The following is a 23,477-nucleotide window of genomic DNA, read 5'->3' as shown; positions in this document are numbered from 1 at the left end:
TAAATACGTGTTAGGTACTTCATAATAACTGTGCATTCCTATATAAACAGGCTAGGTGGGTTAAGGCATTCAACTCGTAATCTGATGGTCGCGGGTTCAACTTCTCGTCACACCAAACATGCTCGTCCTTAAGCCGTGGGAGCGTTATAATATAACGGTCAATCCCACTATTCTTTGGTAAAAGAGTAGCCCAAGAATTGGCGGTGGGTGGTGATGACTAGCTGCCTTCCCTCTAGTCTTACACTGCAAAATTAGGAATGGCTAGCGCGCAGATAGCCCTCGTGTAGCTTTGCGTAAAATTTTAAAAAACAAACAAGTGTATCCCAACTAACTCCTCTTATTAAATTTTATTTTAATCGACCTGTTTGGAAATATTACAAAACGCAGACATTGGTTGAACAAAAGCAAATTATCGTAAATTAGTCGGTTTATATCCATCTATGAAGTGAGTCTTTATGTTATCTCTTCTTGTGTAATAAACATGCATTTATCACCGGCTGGGTTCTATTTCTAGTTTGTTGATTTATGATCTTGTTATTAAGATAAATGGTTAAATTGGCGCATTCGTATGAACAACATAGCTCTAAATCTTTAGATCCAAAACCCTCTTCCTTCTTTTATCCCTATATTACACCATCAGAAACCTCTCGTCTAACGTGTAGCTTTGCGCGAAATTCAAAAAACAAATCCTAGAGCTATAAGTTCTTAACAAAGAAACAATTGTTTATTTGAATATCAGGAAAATCCATATACACTATCACATAGCTATACGAAGAATTAATCAACGTTTCTTTGGAAACCAGTTCCTGCATTATTTTGAAACTAATTCCTCCGTTATGATGAAACTATTTACTCCATTAGCTTTCTGTATGCGAATTGCTATTGGTATGGAGTATAATTACGGACTCTACTAATGTCCTTAAATCTCTGAGGTGCAGTTTGTTTCCCGTTATGAATAATATTGAAAACTACCTCACTCATTTTATGGCAGTTTATCACTTAAGCATTTCCATCCATGAATGTTTCTCCTCTGTAAAGTTTTAAGTCATTCTTTCAGTCAAAAGATCATTGGTAGAATTAATGCACCCAACGGATGGTTGGAAATTCGCCAAAATTTAAATATATAGATGTTAAAATGTCATTCGTGGCGTCATGTCACTGCACTACCAGATGGAAATAATTCTTATAAAGTCTGATTTAACCCTTTGAAGTTGTACTTTGATAAGTTAGGTTCCAATTGCGCTCGCTATGTGGCTTATAAACCTTTCCTTCCAAATATCAGTATTTTAGGTATAATTAAAGACTCAGTTTTTCGATAAATACTTCATAGAGTTTGGCAGATATTAAGTTTTGGATTAAATCTTCGGTGTTGACATTGTGAAGCGTAAAATTACTGGACATTTATTGGTGAAATCCGTAGGAATATTGTCTTAAAAGCAATTTGTTTGAAGTTAAGCACAAAGCTACACAATAGGCTATGTGTACTCTGCCACCTAGGTATTGAAACCCGACTTCCAGCATCCTAAGCAGGCAGACATACCGTTGTGCAACTGGGGGTCAACTTAAAAGTAACGAAAAAACATAATTTACATATCTTATGCTCGCAGCGACCAGAAACTCACCTAATATTTGTCTATTATGACAGTTATATTTTAATTCATTTCTTAACATATTATTTTAATTTAGAAACCATCCTGATCTAGTAGTTAGCGTGCTTAGAATGTGAATTCTATTATGTACGTCGTCAAGAAAAAGAAAAAAAACGCACTTCGTACTTTAGTATTGCTTATGTGCTATAAATGTAACAGTCAAATACCAGTATTCGGCTAGAAATAAGAAGTCCAAGGATCGGCAATAATACTGTTCACCAACTGTCTGAATTGCCTCAAAAGAGTCTACTACCAGTCTAAAATTAGAGACGATTATACAAAGACATCTAACTATGTAGATATGTGTGGCCCTCCGGAAGTACAGCGGTATATCTACGGATTTACAACGCTAAAATCAGGGGTTCAATTCCCCTCGGTGGGCTCACCAGATACCCCGATGTGGCTTTGGCATAAGAAAACACACACAGATATGTGCGAAACTTCTAAAAACGATAACCTATAATTTTAATTATACTTCAAGAAAGGCTTTTCGTAAAATACGTGCTTTTTCATAAGATGCAAAACCTTACAACTATAATAATATAATAACTGCATATACCATTACTGGATTATAAATTAAGTAATATAATTACGTAGTATAGAATTGTGTAAGTGTTAAGTAAAATATTCACTCGAGCGTCGGGCGTAAAGACTTTTAAACTGTACGCCTACAGCAAGGCTACGTCACCGCCCTCAGAAAACAAATTCCTCAAATATAGCAATAATTAACAGCGTAATAAAAGCCTTACCTTCAGACGTCACAGCTGGAGCGGAAGGTAAACTCATTCGCCAGTGTTGTTGTTTTTCTCTGTCATAATCATATAATAATTGGTCTTTGGAAAATATAAAAGAACTGTGTATCAAACTAATTTTCGAAAATATGTGATGAACTTTAAATGAAGGCGGTGAACACAGATCGTTGCAATGACGATATTCAATAGAAAATTAGGGCGTTGGAAAATGTCCGAAACCATACAGTCATTAAGTTATGAAACTTAATATTCGCAGAAGATGAATTTGATTGATTCAAAGCAATAAAAACTAAGTCTTTAATTGTATTGAAGCAAATAACTATAAGTGAAGACGTTATTTTTTGCCCTTTCCCAGAATAGAAGTCTTTATTATTCGTTATATTGCGTTAACTTTGTTTAACGCAAACTGCAATGTTCTGATTTAGAGTTAACTCAATTAGTGAAGTTGTAGGATAATAATAGCTTCTGACGACATTCTAATAGCGAAATATTGAGCCAATGAAATTACATTCTGGGGAGAGAGATCGAAATCTTATTTATGTCAAAAAACACAGATGGTGCTGTTATGAGTCCTGTGCTTTAGCATATAGGGAAATGTAATGTTATTACAACTATGTTTAGCGCAGATAACCCTCGAGTAGCTCTGCGTAAAATTCAAAACAAACCAAGCCAAACAAGTGTGTTTAAACAACAAAAAGTACAAGTTAGATCTGTTACAGTCTCACGAGTAAAAGGGTGGCTCCAAGTATAGAAAACCTTTTAACCTGCGCACTTTCTTTCCATGACTTTTAACGATTGACTACATCAGAACATAGGGGTAAAATAAGATTGTTTTAATTTAGTTGAATGATAAAATTTGATTAACGTATGTAAATCATGTTAGTATGGTCTTACAGTGATTTCTATAAGCATACACTCACTGCACCTGTAGGGACGGGCGAGGTTTATAGATTGGATCATTAATTAAACATCTTTCCTCTGCCTAACTTTCCATCCAACGTCAACTGAATTCATAAAATCCTAGTGTTTACTAAGTCTCTAAGATACGCCTTCTGGTAGTGAACTTGCAACTCTCTGTGAGCTGTGATAATCTATTACCGATTATCAAAGGAATATGTGAAAGATTCTGAAAACGGATGAACCCGTGTAATAGGTGAAGCTATTTATTATCTATATTTTCTTTGCAAATTCTAGCAGTATTATTTTGTTTTTATTAAATATTTAATATCTGTAGCATTAAACTCTGCTGTACTTGGTCGCATTTGAAGACATTTGTTTCAATATGTGTGTGTGTATGTATATTTATATGTATAAACTTGTCATTAGCAGTTAGTTTTGTTTGGTTTGTTTTGAATTTCGCGCAAACCTGCACGAGGGCTATCTGCGCTAGCCGTCCCTAATTTTGCAGTGTAAGACAAGAGGGAAGGCACCTATTCATCACTCCCAACGTCAACTCCTGAGCTACCTTTTTACCAACGAATAGTGGGATAGACCGTCACATTATAACGCCCCAAATGCTGAAAGGACGAGCATGTTTGGTGTGACAGGGATTCGAACTCGCGACCCTCGGATTTTGAGTCGAGTGCCTTAACCACCTGGCCATGTTTGGCCAGCAGTTAGTTAGTTAACTAATTTAAAACATCAGAGCACCGTAGTCGAATGACCTCAATGCGCTTTTACTTGACTCTACCGCCTTGATTAAGCCTTTATGGCATTTAGATCTTGTTAGAAATGTTCGATTGGTTAAACACCTGGGTCTTACTCGACTAGTCCAATTAAGTCTTTTCTACGCTTAAGCTTCACTAAAAGCGCTGATTGGTTAAGCATTTGAAGCTCAGCTGTTTGGGTGCCATACCTAGGGAGTCCTGAAAACCTTTCATTTATTTACTCATCAATATTGTACTTCACATACCACTATTTATTCACGTGCTTGCAGTGTCTAGAGAACTACGCGGGTGTCCCAGTTTGACTTATGTCTTGGTGACATCTTCCATCAATGGTAAGAGCCTACTTTGTGGTCAGTACACCTGCCTTCCTGCCTTCGTTGTTAACAGTGTCCGCCCAGGTTAGTAAGGATAACTCTGAACAATAGTGTGAATTGGAGGGGACCCGACATGCACTAATCTTTGTACCTCAAAGGCAAAAATGCACGTGCGTTCTGCAGGAAAGGGTCTAGTACAAGAACGAAACGGTCTTCCTTGAGTTCCCTGAAGACTATTTTGGCCAAAGTTTTTGTAAAGGTTTATGACTCAAACATAGTAACTAACGAAGGGAAGCCAGTGTTAAGGAATTTTCTGAAAGTTTTGGTACTGCTTGTTTGGAAATATAATTGTCACCACGTGTTGTTCATGAGCACTTTTCTCTGAGGTGAAACCTGATTGAACACACTGAAAATACAGTAAACATCCATTTGATTTCTTTGAAGTCTGGCGTTGGAGAGATTAGCCAATGATGGCCTACATTTGCAATTGAATAACTGTTTGTAGAGTTTACTTTTTTCACTCTGTCATTCCAGTTTCGAACTAATACAGATAAGAGGCCTGACTTATGTAAATAACTTCCTACAGTATATTTTCTTTCTCAGTGTCTTTCCTCCAGATTCGGACTCGTACAAACAACAGAATTGACTTCCATATTTATCTTATTTGTACCGAACAAATAGCATTGAAAACCAATTGTCAAAGTATCTTAATGAACTGTAGGAACATAACTTGTTACGTATTTATATTATGTGGCAGTACCAATGAAGTTTATTTTTTGTAATTGATAATATAATATACAGGCACACACAATTTGGTTACGCATTCCATTTACAGCGATGTCGTTTAGACTTGAGCTATTGAATAAGTAATATATCATACAGACATTGCTAAAACATCTAAACACCGTAACTGAAAATGACCAAAACATTTTCCAGCGAAAACGAATTTAGAAATGAGGTGAAGGGAAGGCTTAATTAATGCATGAACATAGAGTTTATTTTGCAAATATATGTGCACTAAATACAGACTTCATCTTTCCATATCACAGCTTTTATGCTAGGTGTGACTACTCATTAGCGTGGGCAAGTGTGAACTGAAGGGCCCATGACACAACTTCCGCTACCTGAAATTAGTCCTACTATTCGATTTGTTTGTTTGTTTTAAATTTCGTGCAAAGCTGCATGAGGGTTATCTGCGCTACCCTAGCCTTCCCTAATTTAGCAGTGTAAGACTAGAGGGAAGGTAGCTAGTCATCACAACCCACCACTAATTCTTGGGCTAAACGAATAGTGCGATTTACGGTCGCATTATAAAGCTCCCCCGGCTGAAAGAGCGATCATGTTTGATGTGACGGGGATTTGAACCCGCGACCCTCAGATTACGAGTCGAGTACCATAACCACCTGGCCATGCCGGGGCCCTACTATTCAATAAGAATAGTTTAAGAGCTAATGGTTGATGTGGAGCTGTATTTTTTGTGTGGTTGACTCAGTTGGTAACCATATAGGATAGGCATGTGCGTCGATAGGTGTTGAACTTGCGGTCCTCGAACTGCACGTCGAGCGACCCAACTACCATGCTAAGCCAGAACCGCTTTTCCTTTTACCTATAACCTCAAAATCAGAGACGACTAGCGCAAGTGGACTCGAGTAGCTTTGCGAAAAACTTTGAAACTAGCAATGTAAGCCTTATAAAATCTGTTCTTGCTGCGAACGAGTTAAGAACAGAAGTTGTTAGATACAATAGTCACGAAATTTAAAAAACAATAACAATACTAAAACACCTTTTAAACAATACAATATGAAACCAGACAATTATTTCTGAAAAAGTTCACTTACAAATTACATTATAGTTAATAAACTGTACATAATTCTCAGTCAACATAACAAAAAAAATTATAAAACGTGCATAGTTTCTACCAAGCAGCAATGTGCCATGAAGTTTGACAAAAAGTGGTTGATAATTACTGTATTGAAAACAGAATAAGCTTAAGACGTATATTAAATGCCATTTTGACTCTCATCTCTGAAAGAGGAAGGTTTTCCAAATTATGCACAAAGTTTAAACATTTTACGATTGCGAGGTATGAAAATAAATAAATTGCTGACATAATTATAATAATGCTATATTTTGTTGAAATTTATCAGCATAGTTTGAACAAAGGAAATATTTAGAAGAGATATTTTGAGCTGTCGGTTGTCTCTTTAGGATCATCTTCGTTCATTTCTATTTGAAAGACTTAATAAAACGAAGAATAGTATTTATAGATTAATAACCAATGTTAATTAATTATTTACAAAACTTTGTCAAATTATCAGTCGTTTTATTCTGAAAAATAGACAAAATATAACTGGTTACCAAAATGCTTATTGTATGATTAAGTTTTCAGTATATTTATTGTTATCGGAAATGTACAGTAGGCCAGTGTATTAGCGTTTACTGTGTACTTTGTTTTAATGGGTTTTGCCATGTTTACACGCCGTTTGAAGCTTAGACGTAGTAAAGTGTTACATCATTGCCTATGTATGTCCAGTTACAATCAAGTGAGGTAAACAAAACTAAAACCAGCAATATGTCGTCCATTACATGAATGACATTTTCACATTCTTTGTGTCCAGCATGTCCAGGTGGATAGGGAGCTTGACTCGCAATCTGAGGGTCACGGATTCGAATCCCTGTCTCACGAAACATGCTCGTCCTTTCAGTTGTGGGGGCGTTACACTATGATGGCAAATTCCACTATTCATTGGTAAAAGAGTACCCCAAGAGTTGGCGGTGGGTGGTAATGACTAACTGCCTTCCTTCTAGTCTTAAATTGTTAAATTAATGGCGGCTATTGCAGAGAGCTTTCGTGTATCTACGCGTGAAATTCATAACAAATTGTTTGTCGCTAATACATATAATTATTGATGACTTTGGGTGTTGATTAAATAAAAACTTTTAACACAAATTTTAAAGGAGATTACGACAACACGTAACACTAGATTTACGTGAGCGATATTTATGTTTATTATTTGTAACTTGTATTATTACAGAGTTACGACAAGCTACAGATAGCTGCATATAACCATGCTAATCATCTACATCAGTTTAATGTGATGTAAATTAATATTTAAATAATCCACCATGTGAGTCGAAATGCAAATTACTGATGATTTTGATTATGATACATATATTTTTCTTGTATAATATTGTATTACTTGTTGCTTCAAATAAAACACATAAATGAAAGTGAAATCACTTGAAAAACAATGGTACAGTTATTTTAATATCAAGGTCATGGCAAACGATTTTCCTCAACACAAGCTTACAACACCTTACTGTCAATTTTGATCAGATACATTTGTAGGGTACCTATTACGAGACTTAATTAAATGTCAGCAGCCACATCGTAACACTGTAACAATGGTGGTGATGGTGGAAGTGTAGTGCTGGGCAGGAGCAAACATTGGTGAATCCACCTCCACATCCTGCGTAATTCATGAACCAGTAATGATCCTTTTGCCTGCTTTTTGCTAGTGCACAATTAATTATAACGGGTGATATCATCCATTCAGATCATTCTTACCTGGTTAGCATATTGCTTCAAGGCTAAATCTGATTGACCTGCTTGTTCACTCGACATCAGCTTCATCGAACACGCACTGATTGCCTGTGAGAGAGACGCCTTACATCACAACAAATAACGTCAGGTACTAAACATGCCCTGTAAATACCTCTTTCGAAGGAATGGTTTAGTACCTTTAGAACCAGGTGCACTGTGAACAGCACTTATAAAGAGAGGGTTGGAGGTACTTCAGGACTTGATACTCTGTAAACAGCTCTTTCTAGGTTATGATTGAGAATATTTTAGGAGATGTAAATTTATCTCCTGTAAATGGCTGTACATTCACGGCCTGTAAATATTTTTTTCAAGGGAATTATTGAGAATATTTTCAGATACGTTGTCCTGTAAAATAATTCTCAGGAACTACTTGTGGTAGTAATGATAAAGCAGTAATGGATACAATTTCTTAAAAATAACAACTCTTTCGAAAGGATTGAGGGTACTTCAGAACTTGTCGACATTCTGAATTTAAAACATCAGTGTGGAGCTGTCCAAGTTATTCATGTTGACTATATCCACGTTGAAGTAAAATGCCATGAAGTTAAAAGACATAGATACATTTTTATCAAATATTAATTTAAGATCGTAACCAGATTAGTCGGACTTGTATTTCAGGTTAACGATTGATCATTAGATGCTCGCTTGCGTAAAAGTGAACTAAAAGGAAAGACTGATATACATGTTAATAAAGCTAAAGTCTTGTCTGCGTGCTTCTACGTTTCCATTTCAAGCTTATAAGTTTTAACGGATCTAAGCCAAATTTAGCATGTTCTCTTACAGCTTTCTGAGGAGTTGATGCAAATCTGAGCAGCTGATGTCACCTTCGGAAGCATCTACAGGAGATGGACAAAAAAAAACGTAGCTCTCCCTTGAAAATGTTGTTAATTTGCTATATCTTTTATTATATAACATGTACAACTATATGTTTTTATAACACAATCGACGAGATCTGTTCAAATATAATTTGAAATCCTAATTTTAACACTGACTTTCGTAAATACCTGAACTTTTCATGATTTTAGTTATTGTCATAGAAAGAGTTGTGCACGTGCTGTAGTTTCTTAGTTCTTCTCATTCCAATTAGTCTAAAAGTTATCCAAGAAACAAACCACCATGAATTAAATACAGTAATAATATTAAAATCATATTTAAACGATTTAAATATCACCGTGATAATAGGTATTCATTAACGTTTTAAGATTATCATACTGCCATTAACCATTAATTTATTACTGTTTTAACCTTATAATTTCAGCAACAATTAATTACTATTTTTGTAATATTCATATCAGCAAGAATGAATTGATGTTTTTAATTCTATCATATAAGCACGTGTTAAAGTTTTCAAGGCCACTACGAATGTATTAATGGTTTAGTGGCATCGTACCAGCTTAAACATATTAACGGTTTTAACATTATCGTGCCAACACGTTAACGTCAGCAGATTAGCATAAATCGAGTAATGTTTTTAAGGTAATTATAACAGCATAAATAAATTAACATTTTAATACCATCATATTATAATAAATGCATTAACAGTTTTAACATCGTCACACTAGTATGAAAATATTAAATATTTTAGAGATCATCATGCTGTTTTTAAGATCACAGTTAAAACATGAATATGTTAACTCTTTAATGTAGTCAAATCATCGTAAATGTATTACAGTTTTAACATCATCATTGTTTTGTTTTTTTAATTAAGCAGAAAGCTACACAATGGGCTATCTATGCTCTGCCCACCACCGGTATCGAAACCCGGTTTTTAGCGTTGTAAGTCCACAGACATACCGCTGGGCCACTGAAGGGCTAACAGCATCATCATACTATTATATAAGTATTTACTGTAATTCTGTCAACATAAAAATGCTAAAACATTTTACGACACAAATGCCAGCACGAGTTAAATAGTGTTTAAAGTCATCATATGAACACTATTTGATTATCATTTTCAAGTTCATTATGTCATTGTCAATTAATTAACGATTTAAGGTGATAATATAACCATCAAGGTGTTAACATTATTAATATAATCATACCAGTATAATTGTGTTAACGTTTTAGTTGCACCATAACAGCGTAAATGTATCAATGCTTTTATCTGTCTTCATATCAAGAAGAAAGTAATATGGTTTTAACGTCAACATGCCCTCATGAATTAAGAACAAGTTTTAGGCTCACCATTTAACATAAACGGACGTAATAATGTCGTCACGAATTTATTAACATTTTTGTTTGTTTGTTTTGGAATTTCGCACAAAGCTACTCGAGGGCTATCTGTGCTGGCCGACCCTAACTTAGCAGTGTAAGACTAGAGAGAAGGCAGCTAGTCATCACCACTTATCGCCGACTCTTGGACTACTGTTTTACCAATGAATAGTGGGATTGACCGTCACATTATAACGCCCCCACGGCTGAAAGGGCGAACATGTTTGGTGCGACGGGGATTCAAACCTGCGACTCTCAGATTACGAGTCGAACGACTTAACCCACCTAGCCATGCCGGGCCTATTAACGTTTTTAAAGTCGTTAAATCATCTGTTAACGTTTTGAAGTCATAATACCGATATAAAATGATTGACGTTTTTAATTCACATTGTACCAGTATGAATAAAGGAGCATTTTCAAGGTCATCGTACTATAATTATTGTATTAACGTTTCTACAGTCGCCATGCTAACAAGAATCAACTAACCCTTTACAGTCACCATACCACCAAGAATTAATTAACATTTGAAAGTTTATCATACCTTCACAAATATGTTAATTATTTTAACGTCATCTTACTGTCATGAATGTATCGTTATTTTGAAAGTCATCACGACAGCATCACGTCTCAATAGTTTTAACGGCATCACACCGACTTTAACGTGTTTATTAACAGACAACAACGATAAAGTAACATTTATTGATTTCCTGTGAGAAAAGCGAAGTATAACTGTTTGTTTGCGGTTTGTTTGTTTTTTCGTAGTTAAGGACAAAGCTACACAATAGGTTCTCTGTACTGAAACCCGGTTTTTAGCGTTGTAAGTCCGCAGACATGCCGCTATGTCACTGGGGGGTACGAATTATAACCAAGTAAGAGAAATAAGTTACCTTGATTCAAGATGTTCCTGTTAGTCGAGAGTCACGTGAATTATTATTTATTTATTTGCTGAATCCTGCGTTTAAACCATATGTTGTTGTTTCTTGTAATTAATCATAAATAATTGCCTTTTCACTCATGAGGATGTTATAATGTAATGGTCAATTTCATTGTTCATTGAATAAGAGTATCCCGAGAGACAGCGACAGCTGATGCTGAATATGTCTCTTTCCTCTAGTCTGTCATTTCAAATAACCCTCGAATAACTTTGTGCGAAATTCAAAACAAATAAACATGTGAGATTGAAACTATCGAAATCAGCAGGTGAAAGTTGATTATTTTGTAAATGAATCGTTTTAATCTATCCGTCGATGAGTTATTGTAAAATTACCAAATCATTTTTGTTATTATAAAAAAAACTCGCAAAAAGTCTTCCAATAGGCGTATAAATTTACGATAACACTTCTGTAGAAACGGTCACGAGGAAGCCAGGCACTTAACATGAAAGTGTGAAGTACCACACCTTTTAGGTGACGTTTGTGACGGAAATTCCACAAACGCACCTGAGCAGTGAGTTCAAAGTTCACAAGGAAAGTTCCCTTTGAACTTTCCTTTTATGTCTTAGTTCGAAATGAAGTTGTTTTCACATCACGATTCTAAAAATAAATAAATAAATAAGTAGATAAAAATTACAAAATTTCACACAAACAACTGGATTATACACAAACACCATACGGTGAGTGTAAAAGAACGTTTAGTTATTATTGGTTATTTTTGCCTTTCTGTGGCGAGAAATTCCTTTTATCACACAACATTCTAAACTAAAAGTCTGTCTGTCAGCATGCGTTTGTGCGTTTCTTATAGCAAAGCCACATCGGGCTACCTGCCGTGTCTGCCGAGGGGAATCGAACCCTTGATTTTAGCGTTGTAAATCAGAAGACTTACCGCTGTCTGTTAGCACGTTTTTGATAAGCGTCAAGCCGCCCCAGATATCAAACCTCACATTTTAGCATTAGAAGCTCTTAAGCTTACCACTAAGCCAATAGAAGGGCCCTTTTCTTTTTTGCTTAAAGTTTTTTGTTCTTGTGATTTCTGTTTGGATTATATGTTATACTATTTTATTCTTCTTTTGAATTACTGCTTAGAAATCAGAATTATATACATTACTATTATTTTAAATTTAAGTAAATATGTACATTTTAACATTAAAAATGATCTAATTTGCATGTGTTACAAGTTACGTTTATCAAAAGATCAAGATTTGTAATTTATTTTAGTCCAGAGTGTATAAGCCGTCATTACTTTTAATTCAGGTACACATATTTATTTCAGGGTATAAAAGTGAAATTTGTTTCAGTGAATGGTACATTAATTACCATTTATATTATAATCCAAGGTGCATGTGCTACAATTTATTTGGGTTCAGGGTACATATTGTGTAATCACCTTTCCACTAGGATATCTATTAATATTGTTTTTATACCTTTATACATATTATTTTGATATCCAGTCTCATAGTTTTCTTATCAAAGGCTTATTTTTAATCACTATAAATTTTAACCTATAGAAGAAGGTCGAAACGTTGTTCGCTCCTCCACATAGAGTTTTCTCTATCCATACCAGCCAGTTTTACATATATAGGAAAACCAATTGTTTGAATTTTGTCCAAAGATATAGGAGGTCTCCTTGTGGTATTCGTCGTTACCTAAGCAGCGAAAGGCAACTAATCATTATCATCCACCGCCAACTCTTGTGTTACTTCTTTACCAATGAATATGGGATTGACCATCATATTATAACACACCTCCTCCGGCTAAAAGAGCGGCTATGTTTGGTAGGACGGGGATTCGAACTAGCGACTCTCAGATTGCGAGCTGAGCGCCCTAACCATTTGGACGTGCCGAGACAAGAGTCAGTATGAATCCATTATTCTATAATACAAACGATATGTCTTCCATTGCATTTAATTTAGAGATTATGTATTATCATTATCTGCAAACCATAATATATGAATTACAAATATATTTTCTCATTTGCATATTTACTGACTACACTTAATTCAAAGTATATTTCACCATTGTTTTCAATTTAGAGTTTCTGTCTAATCATGTTTAATCAGAGTAGATATGTTACTAAACAGTTTTTTTATTCTAAAGGATATATCTTAAAACATATTTTTATTGTATACTCTATGACGTACAGATATTACTTTAATCCATTAATGATGAAAGCTTTATCATATTGTTCAGTTCTATTTGTGTGTGTAGCTGCAGTTATTTCAGTCTTTTATATTTAATAATGGATCATTTTCAGTTGATGGTGCATGTGTTACCATTGTTTCACCAATCAACGATCAATGTCATACAGTAGTTTTATTTAACCAATAGTTTATGTATTTGCATTGTTCTTCAATTAGCGAAGAATGTCAGCTAGTTTAAACTATATTTCATGTATTACTATCGTTTCACCAATCAGCGATCGATGTCGTAAAATAGTTTATCTAAACTAATGCTTATGTTTAATTGTTTCTAGAGTCAGCGATGAGTGTCTTACAATAATTCATTTAAATCACAGCTTATGTCGTACCATTGTTTCTCCAATTAGAGATGAATGTGGTGTAATAGCTTATCTAAACCACGACTTATCTATGTCCACCATTATTCAATTAACGACGTATTTGGCGTAGATGAATATCACATAGTTTATTAAAATCATAGTTGATATCTTCTTTCTTATCCAGAACCCCTCCCCAAGTGGCACAGCGATATGTCTACGGACTTACAATGCTAGAAACCGGTTTGAATACCCGTGTTGGGCAAAGCACGAAGAGCATACTGTGCTGCTTTGTGCTAAACTTCAAACAAACAAACAAATTCTTATCCAGGTAAATATTTTTCTTATAGTCGTCCAGTTTGTGTATATCTCTTGACTTTTCACTTCATTGAAACCAAGTATTTGTAAACTCTGACTGTATCGACTTAACATAAACATTGTCATTCAAAGCATTTCTATTGATTCTTTAAAATGTACTGCAACACTGGAAGATATTCACGCGACGCATGCGTATGTTGGATAGTGGATTTTCTTAACCTAGTTACGTGTGATGAAATACTAGACAATAATGAAATGCATATCTGATGAATACAATAATGACATATAGCCGAGTCTTTATGTTTTTAAGTCACAAATGAGCTTTTAAAACAGTATATTTATAAAGTATGACACTTTTAGTATTAAAAACATTTTATTTAATGGAAGATAACAAAAGATCATCAGAAGTGTTACAGAATTAGGATATGAATGAAACTCGTTTGTATCAGGTATTATATCACGGACAGACATCTTCCACTTGTAGCTTGGGTTTAATGATAACTTTCTATAATTTAAAACTTATTGCCAGTGACTGAGTTTCTGGTACTGCCTGCTCCTTCCACTGATAATAACAATGTTACAAGGTTCTTAATGATAGTATGCTTATCCATCGAACATGTATTTTATCCCTAAGTAAAACTGTAGTTTGCCTATCAATACTCACTGATCGTTATCAAAACTTGACACCAACATTATATGACGTAATAACACTTGGCTGATTGTAAATTTACAATTTTTCCGGATAAACAAAGCAGAAGTACAACTATATTCAAATATTATGTGAGAAGGACACTGATTTATATATGATTTTCTACATTACGCAGATACAGAGTTAAATTAGCATGTAAAACTACTGCTAATGATAGTTATTAAAACTTCAAGATCAACGCCCACCTGGTTTATATATCAAAATTGCGTTATTTTAGATGACAAACAAACGAATTGAATTTAAAGTGTTTCAGTTTTCATATTATCGTTAAATCAACAAACAGTTCAGTAAATATTCGATTAAAGTGCATTTGGATTAACACCCAAAGAAATACAGTTAACAGAATAACCCACGTGCAAGTGATGGACAGATATGGATAAGCTAAATCTGACCTTATATATGTCATGCGCATTGACTTGTCATCTATTACCTAAGAAAGGCTGCATTAGAAAAAGGCAGGAAATGAAAAACACGAAACTAATCATGCTCACAACTTTGGTTTTTATCCATTCATATCTATGTTCTCTGAAGCCTACACAGTTCTAAAAACGACAGTTTCTTGTTGCAGATAAAAAAAATAGTAGTATTTATTCAGCTCACCCAAAAATCTCCATTCATTATTATAGCTTGCTATCTGCTTCTTTAATTTTCAGAGTATGCTTATCAGAGATACAAATATTAAATAATTCAAGTGATATATATAATATCAATAAATAAATGATGAAAGTGTCTACGTTATGATCAATGAGTTGGGTTCCATTTCATTTGAAAGTACTGCATGCCATTGGTCACGGCCCCGTTTAAACATAAACCACTTTCCCGGTAAGTCAAGCTCACTTGCTGTTTAATCGACGCGCCCTCCTGTGGCTGAAATTTGTAGTTTTGCACGCAGGACATCAGAGAGAAACCACCGGTGGCCACTATTCACATTGGACACGATGTCTGGCACCTTTGTTGGAAACAGCATGGCACTGAGACGAAGACACAAATCACTTCTGCGTAACGTTCCCGTGCTTTCTTACCTCGTGGATGAAGATGTAAGGCTTACCGCGTTTCATCGTTTGATGTTCTTTTTATTGTTGCAATTATAAAAGCAACTTTTTTCCTATTCTTAACTTTAGACGATATGCTGCTTTTACTAGCCATGTCCCTTATTTCCAGGGGATTACTGTTTCCGTATAATTTAACTTTATAATGGTTTAACCCTATGCTACCCACAAATATTTTACAAAAGCCTTCCTTCAGGCATATTAAATGGTAAAATAGGTTTTGTTTTGGATTTCGCGCAAAGCTACACGAGGGCTATCTGCGCTAGCCATCCATAATTTAGTAGTGTAAGACTAAAGGGAAAACAGCTAGTTATCTCCATCCACTGTCCACGTGGGCTACGTTTTACCCACGAATAGTGAGATTGACCGTCACATTATAACGCTCTCACGGCTGAAAGGGCAAGCATGTTTGATGCGATGGGGATTCGAACCGCGCCCCTAGGATTACAAGTCGAGTGCTTTAACCACCTGGCCATGCCAAGCCTTGTACAATAGGTTTACACAAACGTTTCCAAGTCCGGTCAAACTCCTTCGGTCCCCATTTCTTGTTGGATAAACTAGTTCTACATCAGGAGAGCCCCTGGCTATCATCAACGGAATGTGTCACTAGCTACTGAATTACAATGTTGCATCTGCACTTCGTAAAATGAACTTACTTAGTTGAATTGCAAACAAACATCAGAACATGCAACAAGAACAAAGTTTAGAAGAAGAAAAAAAGTAGAATTAATTACATGGAAAGCGTTATTGGTTACTTGCTTTCCATTCTGCAATGTGGAAGTTATGTTGTAAGACCAAATATAAACTTACAATAAAACTCAAATACCTAAACATACTTATTTAGATATTTTCATAACTAATGTTGTTGTTGTTTGCTTCTCTTCTTCATAAACGAAATTACTCTGAACGTTATTAATTTAACAAATGAATAAATGTTTTCTTTGTAGCTTTCAAAACTAACATCTGAATGACACATCATACTATGTTAATTTAATACAGATACGTTTATAATAAAAACAAATAATAACTGGTGAAATAAACTATACAAATAAAAATATTAAATGACAGATAATGTCCAGATATGTCCTTTTAAAATAAGCTATCAGGTTTCAGTCCCAGCGGGGATAGCAGTACGTTTATGGATTAGCAAAGCTAAAATCAGGGGTTCGATTCCCCTCAGTGGACACAGCAGATAACCCGAACAGCTTTTCTATAAGAAAACACAAACACACTCACAACCAACTTTGCACGAGAACAGACATCCCAGATACTTCCTTAGCAAATAATTTCTATAAAAAGTCTCTCCAAGCGTGGAATATTGACATGCACAACGCGGCCCGGCATGGCCTGGTGGGTTAAAGCGCTCGACTCGTAATCCGAGGGTCGCTGGTTCAAATCCCCGTCGCACCAAACATGCTCGCTCTTTCAGCCGTGGGGGCGATATAATGTCACAATCAATTCCACTATTCGTTGGTAAAAGAGTAGCCCAAGAGTTGGCGGTGAGTGATGATGACTAGCTGCCTTCCCTCTAGTCTTACACTGTTAAATTAGCAACGGCTTGCGCAGATAGCCCTCGTGTAACTTTGCGCGAAATTCCAAAAAACAAACAAACACATGCACAACATTGTAGGATCTAAACTTTATAAATAAATTCCTTTACAAAGTTTAGTAGTGTAGAGTATAACATCGTGCGTATTAGGTAAGCTGTGTAATATCTAGACTAGCTGAAAAAGAGCTTGCATAATTTGCCTTACGCCTTCTACTGTTTACACAATGTTTGGATACGTTGAAACTTTTCAAATAGCCCGGGTTCGAATCCCGGTCGCACCAAACATGCTCGCCCTTTCAGCCGTGGGGCGTTATAATAGGGAGGTAATGGTAAAAGAGTAGCCCAAGAGTTGGCGACGGGTGGTGATGACTAGCTGCCTTCCCTCTGGTCTTACACTGCAAAGTTAGGGACGGCTAGCGCAGATAGCCCTCGAGTAGCTTTGCTCGAAATAAAAAAAACCAAAAACAAACAAACTCACTGAGCCACCTGCAACTTGTGCTGTTACCAGGATAAAGTATTTTAGTGAGGTGGGATTGATGTAAAGAAATGCAAAAAAAATCAATATTTGTCGTTTAATAATGATACTAAAATATATAGTATTTACAATATGCAAGAGAAGGATGGCTAGAAGTATTATCTTTGATATTTCGGGGAGGTAAGTTCAAGTTTGTTTTCCATGTTCTTAAACTTATCTCCCTCGCGAAATCTGCTATATGTAGATTTTTATTTTATGTTATTCAGTCGTTGACGTTTTTGCAATTTACATTTTCATCTACCTTGTATCTAAATATTTTAAACGAGCTTTAAAGTGTACTTTGCTACTCAACATCTAAGAAATATTTTATAGGTAATGTTGTTGTTTTTTTATCTTATTCCACGATAACGGACGCATAATATGAATGGTATCAAGATCTCGTTCTCTGATAAACTACACAAATTTAGACAAATTATTAAATATTCTAAAACGTTGCGGAATAAAAAAAATAATGTTGACATTTACAATAATTATAAAATTGTTATATGTTATATCATTACGCTAATAAATTACACTTCTCATTATTTATCTCATCACCTTGACAATAATTGTTTTTATTGACACGATATCCGATTTTCCGCTGTACTTCAGGAACATCAGGATAAACCATGATGATTTCTATTGAACTATTTTTCTAACTATCAAAACTATATTTCCGTATTGCTATGCATCTTAAAGGCTTGTCGTTGTTGTTTTGTATTTTGTAAGCCTAAAACGGAAGAACCTTGCTCCTTTGTTTGCAGAATATACAGACGACATGTATTAAAAGATGGCGCACGTTCTCGTTTGAGCTACAAGTTCACACGTATAAGTTATCTTGGCTTTGTGATTCTAAGGTAAACACTTCCTTTAAACTTCTCTCAGTTCTTCCGCTAATTACTGTTAAGAATGCTAATAACTGGGCACAAGAACGACAATCCAGCATCATGGATCTCATCCAGATGTTTGCATCTCCCCCTAGCTTACAAGCTTTGTCTTTATTCGGATTGATAACTTTAATCATGTAATGTAAAATCTTTTATCTTCTTTATCCAAATCCACGATCTAGGCGGACGTTTATCTTGCAATGACGCCAAACTTCCTGTCGAAACTCCTATTCCGGATGTAACAAGGGGGTATCACCGAAAGGCGGAGCTACGTGACGTGTTCTAGATATCAACCATAAGAGTGGCAGCAAAGGCGTGGCTTTAGACGGTAGTAAAGCATCAGATCTCGTATTTGCATGGAAGAAAAGCAGTTGGGCGTAGCTTAATCCTCGCACTGTGTGTGTGGCGAGGGTATTTACATAGGACTGGTACTCGAGCGATGGTAGTCGAATGTCCACAGAACTCTCTGGCTCGAGTGATAGTCAGAGCGGCGAGCATATCTCTTGAAATGACTAAGTTTATCTTTGTAGCGTGAGTAGGACTAGCCTGTAGTGTTTACTCGGACTGTATGTTTGGTTGTGTTGAGATCTGAGTTGGTACTTGTTCGTATCAGGGCTCAAATTAATGTCCACATCACTTACTTGTTATCGTTTGAGTTTGTTTTACTGTGCGACTGGTGATAAAACAGTTAACTGAAAAGAAAATTAATAGACATTTATTAAAGTTATATTCACGGAAGCGATTAAAGAGTCTAGAAATATAACACTTTATATTGCCCAGGAAGGTGCGACGAAGAAGAAATAACAACAAAAATAATTCAGCTATCAATATTGACAACGAATTAGAAGAAGGCAGTGTTTTGTTTGGAAAGCTTTGATTTAACGCCAACGTTCAACGAGGCTCATGACCATGTTAACTTCGAAAGGCTTCCAGGATGTTCCGTGTACGATGAACTCCATGAGCGGCATAACTAATAGCTACAGTATGACCAGTATCAACACAGGCTCTAATTTCACAATGAGTTATGCCCCACAGGGTTTTGGCTCAAACATCAACTCTCCTTCAGCAAACATGATGACCGCTGGGGCTATGGGTTCTATGGGTCCTCCAACAGGAATGGGAATGGGCGGAGGCACCTCTTGCATGACTCAAGTTCCTCAGGCTTATCCCATCAGCGGAATGAACTCCCTGGGATTAGGAATGAACGGTATGTCCACACAGTCTTGTATGGGTACGGTGACAGGACTAAATTCTATGAATGGATCCCTTGTTCCCGCAAGGGATTTTCTTATGTCTGGTCATCCCGGGCCTTCTCCCACAGACACCGATCACGTTGCTAGCCCTCCCGGTGCCGCTCTTCAAAGGTCCCGTACAGATAAAGCTTACCGCCGTAGTTATACACACGCTAAACCTCCTTACTCCTACATTTCCCTGATCACGATGGCTATCCAGAACTGCCCCAGCAAGATGTTAACTCTCAGTGAGATCTACCAGTTCATCATGGACTTGTTCCCATACTACCGGCAGAATCAACAACGTTGGCAAAATTCAATTCGACACAGTTTAAGTTTCAACGACTGTTTCGTCAAGGTGGCACGAACACCAGAAAAACCAGGCAAAGGTAGCTTCTGGACCCTTCACCCAGACTCTGGAAACATGTTTGAGAATGGATTGTTACCTCAGGCGTCAGAAACGATTTAAATGCCAGAAGAAAGAAGCCATTCGTCAAGCACATAAAGCCCTTGAAATACAGAAACGACAAAGTCCAGAGTCCAAACCCAGTGCTTCTCCACCACCCTTGAAATCGATGGACATAACTGGAAAATCCGTTAACAACCTCTCTCCTCACCCATCACAGCATTCGTGTCAACCACATGCGACTCCTAAACCTCCGCAGCTGACTCTTGCGCCCAGCTCAGACAATTACGATGGTCATGATCGCTCCATGATGGACAATGGTCAAAACTGTAAAGTGGAAACGTCTTGTTGTACTCCACAGGTCAGCATGAACTACTCCCAGTATGGCGGATTGGATCCCCACCAGTTTGGTTTGTTCTCCCGTGGTTTGAACGAATCGGGAGCACCTCATTCCGCTATGATAACCTCTGGTCAACTGAAAACTGACCCTCACTATAACCCTTCTAATCACCCTTTCTCGATTAATAATATAATTTCCAACGAGAATAAAGCGGACATGAAACTTTATGAAATGACCCAATACCCAGGCTATGCACCCATGTCGCCACTTTCCACTGGACCTTCGCCCAGTGAATCGAACAATTACTATCACCACTCTCTCTATTACGTTCATCCGTCAGCTGCCTCCAACATATGAGCACTATTATGACCATGGGACAGCTTTCTCCACTAACTCCGGCACTTGGGAAGGACATTTCCGAGTCAACACTGACGTGTATTTCTACTATAGAGTTGAAAAGCCCAAGAGGCATCCGCAGTCCTGCACCGATGTTTGTCATCGTATGGCATGAACTTTTATGGCATCTTGGTAGTGTGGGTGAGGACATTTTTGATTTATTTAGGTCACAGTCTACCCCATCGACCATATTGTTAATCACGAAACAAATCATGTACATTTAAATCATTTTCAATCGTGGTATTTAATCAGGACAAACAAAGAGAGAAAGCATATGAAATTTGTTACGTTCGTTGATATCCAAAAACACTGTGAAAGTAAATTACAAAAGTAATTTAATTTGTTTGGAAACTTCAACCACTTGTATGATCTATTTCTTTTATTTTTTCTCTTTTTATTAATAACAGTTTTTATAGATTTGTTTTTTACTTTAATATATTTAAGTTACTGATACTTACTCTCCTAGCGACGTTTTGTCAAACTAAATATTCCAATATTCGTACTTTTTCTGAAAAAAAACTTTTTCCTGCGTCCACGTTGTATGTTCCGCTTGTTTTCGAAAGCCGTTTCCATGGTAATTAATAAATGTTATCGAAAGGTATTGCTTTGGGAATGTTTTATGAATAAATCTTTAAAGCATGATAAGATGTTCTACTGTTAAATTTTGTCTATAAGACTTGACGAATCAACTTTTTTTAAAGTTGGTTTTCAGAAAAGCAAATGGAATTAATTAACAAATGTTACAAATATTTCAAATAAAGTAATGTTTATTGATATTATTTTTAATATACTGAATTGTGTAAGTGTCGGCTGATCCTTTGTTGTTATGTTTTATTTACAGTATGTTCATCAAAAGTCAGTTATTCCAGGTAGTTTTAAGTCTTATTTTCTGTATTATTCACGACTTTTCTCAGTTCCGTAACATGTTAGTTGATCATTTTGTTTTAGATGAAATAAGAAAAAAAAAACGAATTAAACGGAAAAATAAAAACTTAACCTTCAGTTCAAAATTTGGTTTAATTCTACTTTTTGTTTTAGTTAAACTATATTATCACAAAACTACTGATAATGTTACTGTTTGTTTATTTGTTTTTCTATGATTATCATCCACCACAACTTTGTAATTAAAATGTTAGTAAGCGGAAGAGTTATATATTTCCGATTAGACCATACGGTATGAAAATTCGACTAGAAAGCATAGTCATTATATACCTTATATTCCTGACTAACATTCAGACGTAAGAGTTCTTTCCAGACTTGAATAAAACAACTGATGCACACTAAAGGTTGGTCGACATCTTGCAATAAGAATAATAACGTAACTATTTCACATCTCATTAGAACATTCCTTCAGGGTAATTCAAGATTCTTTCGAAAATGACGAAATTATTGGGTAGTGTGTGTTATACCGGATAATGTTTTGAGAGTGGAATTTTTGAACAACTAATAAGTAGAGATTGCCAGCAATGTAACAGGTTTTATGCATTTTCGAAAAATAAAATTTAATACAACTTACCCACAGAGAAATGATTTTTTGGTTGTTTGTTTCTTTTTCCGATGTTTCAGATATAATGCTTACTATTATTAAGAATGTACTTCATTTTACACCATACATAATGTTTTATAAACAAGAAAAAACTTGGAATTATTATAACGTTGACATAATGCATTTCAAACCTAAAGATTTAACACTAACAACAGTAGCGTGAACCAGAAATTTCAAATACACAATAAATGAAACCCGATAACCCGAAAAACTTCTATCTATAAACTGTACTTGCATGCACATTGAAAAAATTTAAGATTACAGATGTTCCAGTGCCCATAATTATTAGCTTAAGTAATATATTTCCACATGAAGAAGACCAACACTATCAGTAACTTTACTGTGTATGAGAGGACTTTGTTATTACCTAGTCTATCTGTCTAAACACAAACATTTAGGGTTAGCACTGATAATACAAAAGCTAGAGTAGGCTCAGACTAAATCTGGATTACTTTGGTAAAATAAATGTATATCATGTCTTCACCGAGTTAATCCTGAAGGTTTTAGTCTTGACAGCTTTGTATGGTAATGGGAAACATCACAAAGGTTTACTCTCTATATGTCTATCTATCCTACTTATGCAATGATATAGCTAAATATAACAACTTGATTGGCTGCTAAATCTTAATATTTTGCTCCTAAAGTCATTACACTAAAACGAGACAAGAACATGTTGGTTAACCCCTCTACTTGTTAGTAATCAACCTTTTATGGATTATCTGTTGATCAGCTTTGATATTCTTAGACTGTTTCTTTACGTGTAGGTGAAAACATTCACGTAGACTTGAATAACCTCATTAAACACTAGCTGAATTTGTAATAATAGAGAATTTAACACGGTCGCTTCTGTCCTCGGGTGTTTCTTAAAGGACTGTACAAACCATTAGGTTCACTAACCGAGACAG

General features: G+C 35.7%; 1 protein-coding gene across 1 annotated transcript; it reads left to right on the top strand.

The window, feature by feature from the left end:
- The first annotated feature begins 19,403 nt into the window (after positions 1-19,403).
- Positions 19,404-21,132, top strand: LOC143225630 (silk gland factor 1-like). The gene is given in 2 exon segments (XM_076455403.1): positions 19,404-20,323; positions 20,325-21,132. Coding segments are annotated over 2 exon segments (1,431 nt in total). The 5' UTR covers positions 19,404-19,555; the 3' UTR covers positions 20,988-21,132.
- The last annotated feature ends 2,345 nt before the right edge of the window (positions 21,133-23,477 follow it).

This window comes from Tachypleus tridentatus, chromosome 9 (genome assembly GCF_004210375.1).
Source record: "Tachypleus tridentatus isolate NWPU-2018 chromosome 9, ASM421037v1, whole genome shotgun sequence".
NCBI classification, from domain to species: domain Eukaryota; kingdom Metazoa; phylum Arthropoda; class Merostomata; order Xiphosura; family Limulidae; genus Tachypleus; species Tachypleus tridentatus.
This window is presented reverse-complemented; position numbering and strand designations above follow the sequence as displayed.